General features: G+C 36.2%; 1 protein-coding gene across 1 annotated transcript in view; it reads right to left on the bottom strand.

Annotated features, from left to right (window-relative positions):
• LOC128648086 (neuronal acetylcholine receptor subunit beta-3-like) overlaps nucleotides 1-12464 on the bottom strand; it is a 71808-nt gene extending 59344 nt beyond the window's left edge. Inside the window, exon 1 of the mRNA XM_053700754.1 lies at nucleotides 12308-12464. Within this exon, the coding sequence (XP_053556729.1) occupies nucleotides 12308-12362 (55 nt within the window). The 5' untranslated portion in view covers nucleotides 12363-12464. The remainder of the gene's footprint in view (nucleotides 1-12307) is intronic.
• Nucleotides 12465-12816: the final 352 nt, after the last annotated feature.

A 12816-nucleotide genomic window follows, 5' to 3' on the forward strand; every position in this document is an offset into this window, starting at 1 on the left:
GAGCTTGTGGGGCCTTTTTGGGTTGAGGATGGAGTCAAGCTCAACTCCCAGTCCTACTGCCAGTTTCTGGAAGACACCTTCTTCAAGCAGTGGTACAGGAAGAAGTCTGCATCCTTCAAGAAAAACATGATTTTCATGCAGGACAATGCTCCATCACACGTGTCCAAGTACTCCACAGCGTGGCTGGCAAGAAAGGGTATAAAAGAAGAAAATCTAATGACATGGCCTCCTTGTTCACCTGATCTGAACCCCATTGAGAACCTGTGGTCCATCATCAAATGTGAGATTTACAAAGAGGGAAAACAGTACACCTCTCTGAACAGTGTCTGGGAGGCTGTGGTTGCTGCTGCACGCAATGTTGATGGTGAACAGATCAAAACACTGACAGAATCCATGGATGGCAGGCTTTTGAGTGTCCTTGCAAAGAAAGGTGGCTATATTGGTCACTGATTTGTTTTTGTTTTGTTCTTGAATGTCAGAAATGTATATTTGTGAATGTTGAGATGTTATATTGGTTTCACTGGTAAAAATAAATAATTGAAATGGGTATATATTTGTTTTTTGTTAAGTTGCCTAATAATTATGCACAGTAATAGTCACCTGCATACACAGATATCCCCCTAAAATAGCTATAACTAAAGACAAACTAAAAACTACTTCCAAAACTATTCAGCTTTGATATTAATGAGTTTTTTGGGTTCATTGAGAACATGGTTGTTGTTCAATAATAAAATTAATCCTCAAAAATACAACTTGCCTAATAATTCTGCACTCCCTGTATTATTTAGAATATCTGTAATCTGATCTAAAATGTTCTGTAATTTCATATAAAAAAAGACTCTCTCTGATATTCCATAAGAAACAAAAATGGAGACTTATGCTTTAACTAATTTTGCTTAATTGAGAATACATGAATATGAAATTATGAAGACGTGAGACTGACCTTTGCACAGCATAGCTTTTAAAATACTTGATGGAAATTCAACACACATAAACACGCATAAACACATACACGCCCAGCTTGTTACTAGTTACACGGTGTAGAACTGGAAAAAAAACTTCAGACTAAGAGGCCTATTTATCAAGCCGTCAACCGCAAATACGCTGGAATTCCGCAGCGTAATTGGGGCGAGCTTGATTCCCCTTATTTATCAAAGCCTACAGACCGGCAAAAGTTGAAATCTGTGAAGTAACATACAATCCGCCGGTCTCAGTCTGACACAGATCGATGCTTACATCATTACAGATGTTCCGAATGCAAATTCGGCACTATCTGACTACTTTTGCTAGTTAACAAATATCTAACAGGGACGCTCGCCACTATTCCGGCCCAGCATACCTGGTTTTCAATCCGCCGCCCTGGAGGCGGCGGATGCCTAGGAATCAATGGGAGTCTGAAAGCAGCGAAAGCTCATGTTCGATGCTGCCAGATATCCCATTGATTCCTATGGGAGAATAAAAGTTATGTTTACACCTAACACCCTAACATAAGCCCTGAGTCTAAACATCCCTACACCACTGCCACCAACATTATACTTATTAACCCCTATTCTGCTGCTCCCCGACACCGCCGCAACATAATAAAGTTATTAACCCCTATTCCGCCACTCCCCGACATCGCCGCCACGAACATTATACTTATTAACCCCTAATATGCCGCCCCCTACACCGCCGCCACCTAAATTATACCCATTAACCCCTAATCTGCCACCCAGACACCTCCGCCACCTACATAAAGTTATTAACCCCTATTCAGTCGCTCCTGGACCCCGCCGCAACTAAAATGTATTAACCCCTAAATCCCTGGCCTCCCACATCACTAGCACTAACTAAACCTATTAACCCCTAAACCGTCAGCCCCCCACATCACCATAAACTAAATTAAACTATTAACCCCTAAACCTAACAACCCGCTAACTTTATATTAAATATTAACTCATCCCTATCTTATAATAAATTTAAACTTACAAATATTAAACTATTAATTAAACTACCCTGTTATACTAAAATTACATTAAATTACATTAAACTATATTAACCTAATAATTAATCTACCCTAACTGTTATATTAAAATTACATTAAACTACCAATTAAATTAACTAAATTACATATTTAAAAACTTAACCCTACTCAAATAATTTAAATCTACTATAATTTCAAAGTTACAAAAAACTACCAACTTAGTTACAAAAAATAACAAACACTAAATTACAAAAAAATAAACACTAAGTTACACAAAATAAAAAATAAATTATCAAATATTTAATAACTAATTACACCTAATCTAAGAGCCCTATGAAAATAAAAAAGCCCCCCCATAATAAAAAAACCCTAGCCTACAATAAACTACCAATGGCCCTTAAAAGGGCCTTTTGCGGGGCATTTCCCCAAAGAGATCAGCTCTTTTACCTGTAAATAAAAAATACAAATACCCCCCCAACAGTAAAACCCACCACCCACACAACCAAACCCCCCAAATAAAAACCTAATCTAAAAAACCTAAGCTCCCCATTGCCCTGAAATGGGCATTTATATGGGCATTGCCCTTAAAAGGGCATTTAGCTCTTTTTCAAAAGCCCAAACCCTAATCTAAAATTAAAACCCACCCAATAAAAGCTTAAAAAAGCCTAACACTAACCCCCGAAGATCCGACATCCATCCTCAACGAACCCACAGAAGTCTTCATCCAGACGGTATCTTCTATCTTCATCCATCCGGCGTGGAGCGACTCCATCTTCAAGACATCTGATGCGGAGCATCCTCTTCTTACGACATCTTCTTCCGAATGAAGGTTCCTTTAAATGACGTCATCCAAGATGGCGTCCCTTAGATTCCGATTGGCTGATAGAATTCTATCAGCCAATCGGAATTAAGGTTGAAAAAATCCTTTTGGCTGTTGCAATCAGCCAATAGGATTGAGCTCGCATTCTATTGGCTATTCCAATCAGCCAATAGAATGCGAGCTCAATCCTATTGGCTGATTGCAACAGCCAATAGGATTTTTTCAACCTTAATGCTGATTGGCTGATAGAATTCTATCAGCCAATCAGAATCTAAGAGATGCCATCTAAAGGTAAGTTTTAATTTATTATAAGATAGGGATGAGTTAATATTTAATATAAAATTAGCGGGTTGTTAGGTTTAGGGGTTAATAGGTTAATTTAGTTTATGGCGATGTGGGGGGCTGGCAGTTTAGGGGTTAATAGGTTTAGTAAGTGGTAGTTATGTGGGAGGCCAGAGGTTTAGGGGTTAATACATTTAGTTAGTTGCAGCGGTGTCCGGGAGCGGCGGAATAGGGGTTAATAGGTTTATTAGAGTTGCGGCGGTGTCGGGGAGCAGCGGGATAGGGTTTAATAACTTTATTTAGTTGCGGCAGGCTCCGGGAGCGACGGGATAGGGGTTAATACATTTATTAGAGTTGCGGTGGGCTCCGGGAGTGGTGAGATAGGGGTTAATAACTTTATTTAGTTGCGGCGGTGTCGGGGAGCAGCAGGATAGGGTTTAAACAGTTTAGTATAGTTGCAGTGTTTAGTGACAGGGTATACCTAAAGCTGTGAAAAAGCCGAATAGCAGCGAAATCGATGACTGTTTAGTTAACAACAGTCCGCTGCTCATCGCCCCGTACTTGGTGCATGGCTTTTTGACAGCTTTTTATATAAATATGGAGAGCGTATTCAGGACCGCAGCTGTGATGTTAGGCGATGTCAGGCGAGTGTATTGGTGCCGTCGAAAGCAAGTAAGTTGACGGCTTGATAAGTAGGTCTCTATGTACAGACCTATTTAAATATATGTCTTGTTTTCTTTAGATGGACATTAAACAATTTGAGATTGTAGTTTAATTATATATATAGTACTTAAACAAAATTATAACAAAGTTTCAATATTTAGTGATATTAATTGTGAGCTTTCCAATTCATTTTCTTTCATGATTTAGATAGAACACACAATTTTAAACACATTTCCAGTTTACTTCTATTATCAAATTTGCTTCTTTCTCTTGGTATCATTTGTTGAAGGAGCAGCAATGCACTACTGGTTGCTAACTGAACACATGGGTGAGCCAATGACAATCAGTATATATATATGCAGCCACCAATCAGCAGCTAAAACCAAGGTTCGTCACTGCTCCTGAGCTTACCTAGCTGAACTTTTCAGTTAAGGATAAATAGAGAAGGAAGCAAATTAAATAATATTATTATTATTAGTAAATTGGAAAGTTATTTAAAATTGTATGCTCTGTCTAAATAATAAATATCTAATTATGACTTTACTGTCCCTTTAACACTGCTATAGTCATTAGTTGCAAATTTCAGACCATCTATTTCTGATCCTGCAGAGTGGTCATGGATTGAGTGCTCGGCCTGCTTTCTTGTCTGCAGTATCTGTATTGGGTTTCTTCATCCATTTGTACTTTTGGCTAAATAAATTCATATTCTTATTGGTGGTGCTGCTGTAACTTTCTTTTGGACATTACTGCATAGGGTCCAGGTATAGACCTTAACAGCCTGCACACCTGAACTCCTCCTAGGTGCTGGAATCTTTGTTGGTCTGGGTTTCTTCATCCAGGGCATTCCCTGACTCTGCCTGCCTTACCCACAACAATTATAACTGTCCCTGATTGGCCTCAGCAGAGAAGGAAATCTAGGTTACAACATGGTGGCTTACATTCCTTTATCATATGTACACTAAAATATTACCTTTTTTAAAAGATATTTAAACAACTAATATCATTAAAAATAACATCTGTGGGGCGTGTCTCCTTGCAGCACCTTGAATGGTCACAATATTGGCTGCTCTGAGCAGATCAAGGATCGATTGTATCTGTTAGTATATGTTAGTATAGTAGACAAATTCACCATGTACATAATAATGATATGGCTGATAAAGTCAATCGCATTATATTTTACAGATACACATATTATTGAATAATCATATATGAAATGTATTGAGTTTTGAATGAATTGTGTCATATGACACACACATAAAAATACCCTATGTGGAGTTATGAGTCCTGTCACATGGCTCGTTTTAGCCCAATGATTGATGTAGTCAAGCTGCACTTTGAACCAATAGTAGACAAGATCTGAAGCTTAGTAGCACAATATACAACAAGCCACTACACGATTCAAAGAAGGATTTATTGACAAAATATGTTCTACTGTCGATGGTGGAGGGCGGAGTTACATTATTCATTCATTTTTTGTTGCGCTTCTTTAGCTAAGTGGGCATACATCGTGATGCCAAACATTTGATCATGTTATGGTTGAGTAACCTTTGATTGACAGAAATGAGAACATTGCACATCCATTTTAATAACTAAAGGTAAGATCCAACCCAGCATTAGCGGTTTAAGATAGAACTAAACATATGACGATAATATATGTTCTGGATTTCTTCACTGTCATCATATTGTACTAAGATATATTACCCTATAAAAATTATACACTTTATACAAAGATTAATAGAAATAATGGGAGATCAGTAACACATTAGATGAACACTTCTGCAGACCAATTAGAGATAGGTAGGTGTGTGTGTTTCAGACCCAATTAGATTTGAGAACACGTAGTTGCAGCAGGTCCCTTTGAGGATACCTGATTACAGGTGTGTGATTTGTAATTGTGATACTTGATTGTTTTTTTATGGTTTAAAAAGCCAAAAATATCTGTTATGTGACATACCTGTATTTTTTTATGCCTGAGGAAACCACTGTGCCGGCGGAGAAACGCGTTGCATTTTATTGGGGCTCTGAAAGAATGTTTCAATCCCCTATTTTAAACCACTGTTTTAATCTGAATGCAAGTTTAGCATTAAAACCCATTTTGGATATTTCTAACACACACGCTTCTGGTCTGTTATATCCTGACTAATTGACCGTTGGAGTGAGCCGATCACCTCTGTGCAGTGAGCTGGAGCACTGAGAGTCTACAGAACACGCCTATCAGCACAACAGAGTGCTGCCACATATTGTGAGTACCCTGCATGATCAATATAATAAGTGTCCATTTGTCTGCTTATATGCACATGAAGCGCCCTCTGCTTTGTTCATCTTGGATTCTCATCACTTTTTTTGTGAAGTAAGAGAGGATCTGCATCTGAATTGTGCATCCCTAAAGGAACCCCAAAAAGGAGGCAAAGGGGACAAGACTCCAAATACTGATATAGTATTTACCAATTACCACAAGTACAAACCATCCAATACTCTTATTTCTTATCTGCTAACAAGACTCTATAGATAAGTCTGACATCTTTAGAATTTTCTTTTTGTGATTTGTTTTTTTCTTTTATTTCATTATATTTTATTATTATGATTATTTCTATTATAATTATTGCCTTGTTTATACAGTGATTTCTGATACATAGTATTTCTCCATGCTCATATTGATATATATATATATATATATATATATATATTGTTAGTCTTTATGGTCTAGCGCCCCCTAAAGAGACTCAGTGCTCTTATTGTTTTCTACATATGAAATTCAAGGTAATTTATATTGCATTGTCTGTTTATCATGTATATGTCGATTATGAAATTCAATTGTATTTATTGGTACTTTAATGCCCCTTTAATGAAACACATTTGTTTTTTCTTTCAGGATTCAGATAAAACATGATTTTAAACAACTTTCCAATTTATTCTGTTATTTAATTAGTTTTGTTCTCTTGATATCCTTTGATGAAAAAAAGATACCTTATGTAGGCTCAGGAGCTACTGTTTGGTGGTTGCATATATATGCCTCATGTTATTGGCTCACGTGATGTGTTCAGATAGCTCCTAGTCGTGCACTGATGCATCTTCAACAAAGAACAATAAGAGAATGAAGCAAATCAGATAATAGAAGTAAATTGGAAATTTACTTAAAATTGCATTACCTGAATCATGAAAGAAACATTTTGGGTTTCATGTTATTAGCAATGTTCAATCATATTTTACAAAGAAACCTGAGTCTTTTTTTAGCTGTGATGCTGTGAATGCATCACCTAAAGCAATCATCAAAAATACACACGGTCATACAAAGCCTCTGCACAGTTCCATAACTGTGTAATCGCTAATATATAAAGGCATGGCTGCTATGCATGCAATATTTTAGTGATAAACTCATTTATTAATATAGTCCTGGTTTTGATACTCTGTCCCACTGTCCCTCTTCCCCCTACATAGGTCCTGGTTTCATCTGCAAATTAGAGGAAGATGTGAACTCATTCAAAATGGTGAAGTCTTAACATTTTATTACATATCTCTCCTACATTCCACTGGGAGTGTTATTTCTACTGCTGATCATGTTTACATGGCCTTTTTGTAGCTAATACTTAAGTATAGAAACTTTCAGTATAAGTAGGGATACCATGGGCAGCTATTTCCAATACCAAAATAAAGTTAAAGGGGGCTATTAGTAAACAATTTAATACACTCCAGAAGGTAAAATAGATCATTGGAAACAAATTAAAAGGAATAAAAATGTAGGATACACTGTCCCTTTAATTGCCATATCCATGCCTTTTTGTCTCTGCATAAGCGCACAAGGGGCCCATATGGGCAAGAATTATAAGAGAAAAATAATTGCTGCTCCTGATAGTCAGGCAGAAAAAGAGAGACCTGCCTTGCACAATAGCTGGTCCACCAGCCCTACAATTAAGATCCAGTGGTGAGATTTAAATACATCAGCCTGGTACAATTGGCAATCATCTGGTTTGTCTAACGGGCAGCAGTCCAGGTCCATCAGATTCTTTGCACCCAAATGTGGCTAATTTGATAACTATGTCATCATGGACTTTTTATAGGAAAATGTTATATGGAAATCTCCTTCAAGATTTCTACCCCAAAATCTAATATAATAAGTAGTTGTATGCATCGCGATAATATCCGCTTTCCTATACATTACAGGTATAAGAGGAATGTAAGAAAATAAAATTATTAACAGTTACATAAAAAACAGGGGCGGAACTACCATTTGTGCAGCGGTGCAGTGGCACCAGGGCCCAAGTTCTGGAGGGGGAGGGCCATAGCAGCTTGTCTATACATAGAAATGTACAGAATGTGTACAATCCTAATGCAGGCAAGCCTTTTATTAGTGCAGGTCTAGCCTGAAAATCATTATACAAAGCAGAAGGTATATTATTTCTATTACTTACTACTGAGTTACCTTTGGGGGGTCCAACAACAAAAAAATTGCACCAGGGCCCTCTGTTGAGAGGTCAGCTACTGATAAAGAGATCCCCTTGCAAAGATGAGGTTTCAGGTTATTAAATAGGGAAGGTGTAGTCATGTAATTGAAATCATCATCACTGAATGGAAGACCATTATTTTGTGCAACTTGAAATATGAGGGTAACAGACATTTTTTTGTTCCTTCTACTAAAATTAATGGTCAGACAGGAACAATAAGGAACGTTGTAGTAGCCCTGGTGACTGAAAAACAAGTAAACCAGGAATTCAGTGGAATTTAATAACCTGGATTTATAGATTATATAGACTGGAGAAGGTGTCATTACATGAATTATGTACAGAAGAGGGTGAAGGTGAGGTTACGTGCACAGGGGTGAGACAACGGAAGAGGTGAAATCAGATTGTGTGACCTGAACAAAGAAAAATGAATGCATCAAAGCACAGGCTAATGTAGTTTATTAGAAGCAATATAATGTGCCATAATGGGGAATCTCTTTTTGTTCTGTATGTGCAGAACATTCTGTAAGAAATGCTATTAACATACTTTGCATACCAGTACATTTTATATTAGTTATATTCAGATGGTCTATAGTTTCTCAGACATGTATTAGGTTTTAGAAGCTCTGTTTATTTCAAGAAAATTGTTTCTGACAAGAGGTCATAATTTAAGGTTGGAGGAAAGGAGATTTAATCTCCTGCAACGGAAACGTTTTTTCACTGTGAGAGCAATAAAATTGTGGAACTCATTACCAAAGGAGGTAGTGAATGCCAATACCATAGATACATTTAAAAATAGTCTGGATAAGTTTCTGTATACAAACAAAATTCATGGATATGATTGCTAGTATTAAATGGGTCACATTTTAATGGGGTTATTTAAGCTTAACTGGAGCTTTTTGTAAGTATTTTAGATTTGTATAGGTTGAACTCGATGGACTTCAGTCTTTTTTTCAACCTTATCTACTATGTAAACTGACATCCCAGTGCAAAAATAAAATGTTATAGTTTATTATAGCAATTTAGTACTTTTGTCTCTTGCAAATTATGTGTTTCTACAAAATGTGTTAAGCACATTGGTAAAGTACTGTGTATGCTGCCTCTAATTGGCTCTGCACTGGGTGAGTCCTGCCCAGTAACTGCAATGCTTAACAGCTCCTTAGGAGGACTTAAAGGGATAGTAAACACCAAAAATGTTATTGTTTAACCTTTTAACACCTTTATGCCGTTCTATTCCGTCATAATTACACTGGGCTTTAGAGCCGCTATGATGGAATAGAACGTCACAGCCAACGGCTGTCCTGAAGCCTACTGCACTTCCTGGATTTGATCACAGTCTGGAGGGCGTTCCTAGGGTTATAGGGACACCCCCAGACCCGATCCAATAATTGAAATCTCGCGATCGTGTGCACGATTGCATGATTTCAATTTGTCTACATCGGAACAGTTGTTCCGATGTAGACACTTTAACCCCAGCAGGAAAGGGTTAAAAAGATAGATAATCCGTTCATTTACCATTCCACAGGTTTGCATAACCAACACTTTTATAGAAATTTACTTTTTACCTCTGTAATTACCTTGTATGTAAGCTTCTGTTGACTGCCTCCTTATCTCAGATCTTTTGACAGACTTGCATTTCAGGCAATTAGTGCTGACCCTTAATTAACTAACTTCCCATGCGTGATCACAGTGTTATCTATATGAAACACATGAACTAATGCCCTCTAGCTGTGAAAAACTGCCAAATGCATTAAAATTAGAGGCGGCCTTCAAGGGCTTAGAAATTAGCATATGAGCCTACCTTGTATTAGTCTTCACAAAGAATAATAAAAGAACAAAGCAAAATTGATGATAAAAGTAAATTAGAAAGTTGTTTAAAATGACATGCCCTATCTGAATCATGAGAGTTTAATTTGGACTTTACTATCCCTTTAAGCTATGTGTATAAGTGCGGAGCGTATACTGATTAAACTACAGGGTACTGAACAATGGTTTTCAGTCAAAGAGCACAAAAATACAATTATAACTGAAGATATCAAAAAGTACCTACCAACATATGTATAGGCCAGATATATGCAATCTCGATAGATAGTTCACTATAGTGGCACCCTGTTTCCTTTTTTTTAATGTTTTTAAAATAGTCAAAGTAATAATGGCTCAGAACTAAATACCTAACATTAAATTCCTTGTTTTGTGCCTGTTCAATTTTATTGACAATAGCGCAGATGCTGTGTGATTACGTGACTTCTGCTGAAGAAATTGTTCCAGAGGCTGCTTAGTTGAAATCCAAAGATTTGAAGAAAATTGCAGAAGACATTTTGCCCCCTGTATTTACAGTGTTGTAATGTAACCCAGTGTACACAAGGCAGGCTCAACCATGGGACTAAGTGGGTCTGCCAGCCCTGAGTCTACAGTACAGTACAAGTGAGTAATGTGCCATTCACTTATTTCCAGTACAGTGAACTATAAAAGATTGATATCATGCATATTAAAGAGCAGGTACAAATATTTTTGCTTGCTGGCACTTTTATGAAGCTAATAGAAGTATATGTCTGTGGGCATGTCTGAACCAACATCCTGCTTAATATATCCTTCTTATATGCAGAAAAGGAAAAAAATGACTGCCCACTACCTAATTAACAAAATGAACCATTGGGTTATTGGTGAAGCATTTTTAAAATGTAATATATAATTGATGCCAATTTTGAGAGGAGGCCTGGAATGTTACTCATTCTCCTCCCATTGACTTGCATTATATAACTGGATTCATTTTTCTATTTTTTTTAATATAGTTCATTCAAGAATGAAACCCACAGTGTAAATTGAGGGATACCTGTATAAGTTCTAATTTGAAGAGTTTACAATCACATTGCTGTCAAACCGGAATTCTAGTGTAAAAATATAATGTTTCTGTATTTTATTTTTAAACAAAATCCTTTTGTACTGTGTTTTAACCCTACAATGTATGAAATTCACCTTAAAAGTTCAGCTGTATCTGACAACTCTCCCATGCTACTCTAAATTAGATTAAGCAGATGATTGGAGCATATTACGTGCATATGCCTATTCTTGATGGACTAATTGGTTATGTCCTTATTTGGAATGGCACATGAGTGCACATTTGACTATATGTGCTAAAGAGACAAGAAAATCAATAGTAGAAAAATATGGCATCTTTAGACACATGGGTACTGATTGCTTTGCATTTGACTTGCAATATCCACGGAACATAATTACCAATCAGCAATGCTGTCAGCACAATAAATGGCACAGATGGTATCATTCTGTATGTTAATAAAGGGTTAAATCAACCATTCCTTTTCAATGCTACTTTGTAGCATCTCATGCATGGAAGTAAGCTTATTACCATCACTTTATGTTTAATGAAAACCTCTCTGCTAAGGTTAAATACAAAGCACGTGAAAGGTTTTATTTGCAAATACATGATCTAATGAAATCACACAGTTTTTGTACTAGAATAAACATTTAAAATAAATGTGTGTTCTTTTTGTGTGCATCTAAATAATCACAGAAATGATCGAAAATAAAACAAACATAAAAACGTATAGAACAGGTTATGTTTCTAAATGAGGACATAATGTACAAATAATCTGTTTATTATATTAGCAATTACCTGCTACATGTCTCATAGAACCTTGTCTAATGGAATGCAATATGTATGTTCTACACAATTTGTAGTAAAACAAGCTGTCAGCTAGTCATGTCACCTAAAGCTAATTTAATATATCCATTAGCAACTAATTAGGAATAGATTAACAATAACTACCCCATCCTTTTAACATCAGTACAGTCAAGTGCTTAAAAATGCAAGATCTTTGTAAGATTAATTTACAACTTTCCTATATCTTACATAAGTAATAGAAACAGACTGACAGCAAACAGAAAGACAGAAAATATACACATCATATCTATCTATCAATCTATCTATCTATCATCTATCTATCTAGAATTCCTCCTCTGTTTTAGCTTTTACAATCTATGAAATAAAACTGTGTATAAGCACATATACAAGATCTGGTATTGCCTAAATTTATTCCATAAAGTCACCCTTTTTCACTTATAAATTATATTTTAATTAACAATGTGTCCCTTTCAATGAAGTATAAAAATTGCACTTACCAGAGTTGATGAAACATATTATTATGAGTCCAGTGTGAAACTCAGCATGGAACATCTTGTCAGTACATCCAGCCTTATAGCCTTTATCAGCTGTACAGATGCACTACCATAAAGCAGTTTAATATTATGACACAATAAATAATGCTTGACGGGCAGAGAAAGGATGTTATGGCTTTTGCTCCATCTGAAAGAAATAATCACAGAGTACTTTACTATTACAGCTGCACGATCCTAGCTTAGGACTCTAAGCCCAGCCCTGTTTAACCCATAATGATCATGCACTATAGATCAATCAAATACATATATACATCTCTCTGTGTAGGTTTAATTTATATAAAGAGTCTGTACTTGGTTTTGGTACAATAAAGGAAGAGGATTACATTTATTGCGTAATTATACATTTATACTTTATTTATTTTAAATATCATCTCAAAATAGCTGTATAAAAGAGTGCATTTCATGTGACAAGAATTAAAACGTTTAATAAAACCTGATTATTATTTTATTAT

The sequence above is a fragment of the Bombina bombina genome, chromosome 2, assembly GCF_027579735.1.
Source record: "Bombina bombina isolate aBomBom1 chromosome 2, aBomBom1.pri, whole genome shotgun sequence".
NCBI lineage: Eukaryota > Metazoa > Chordata > Amphibia > Anura > Bombinatoridae > Bombina > Bombina bombina.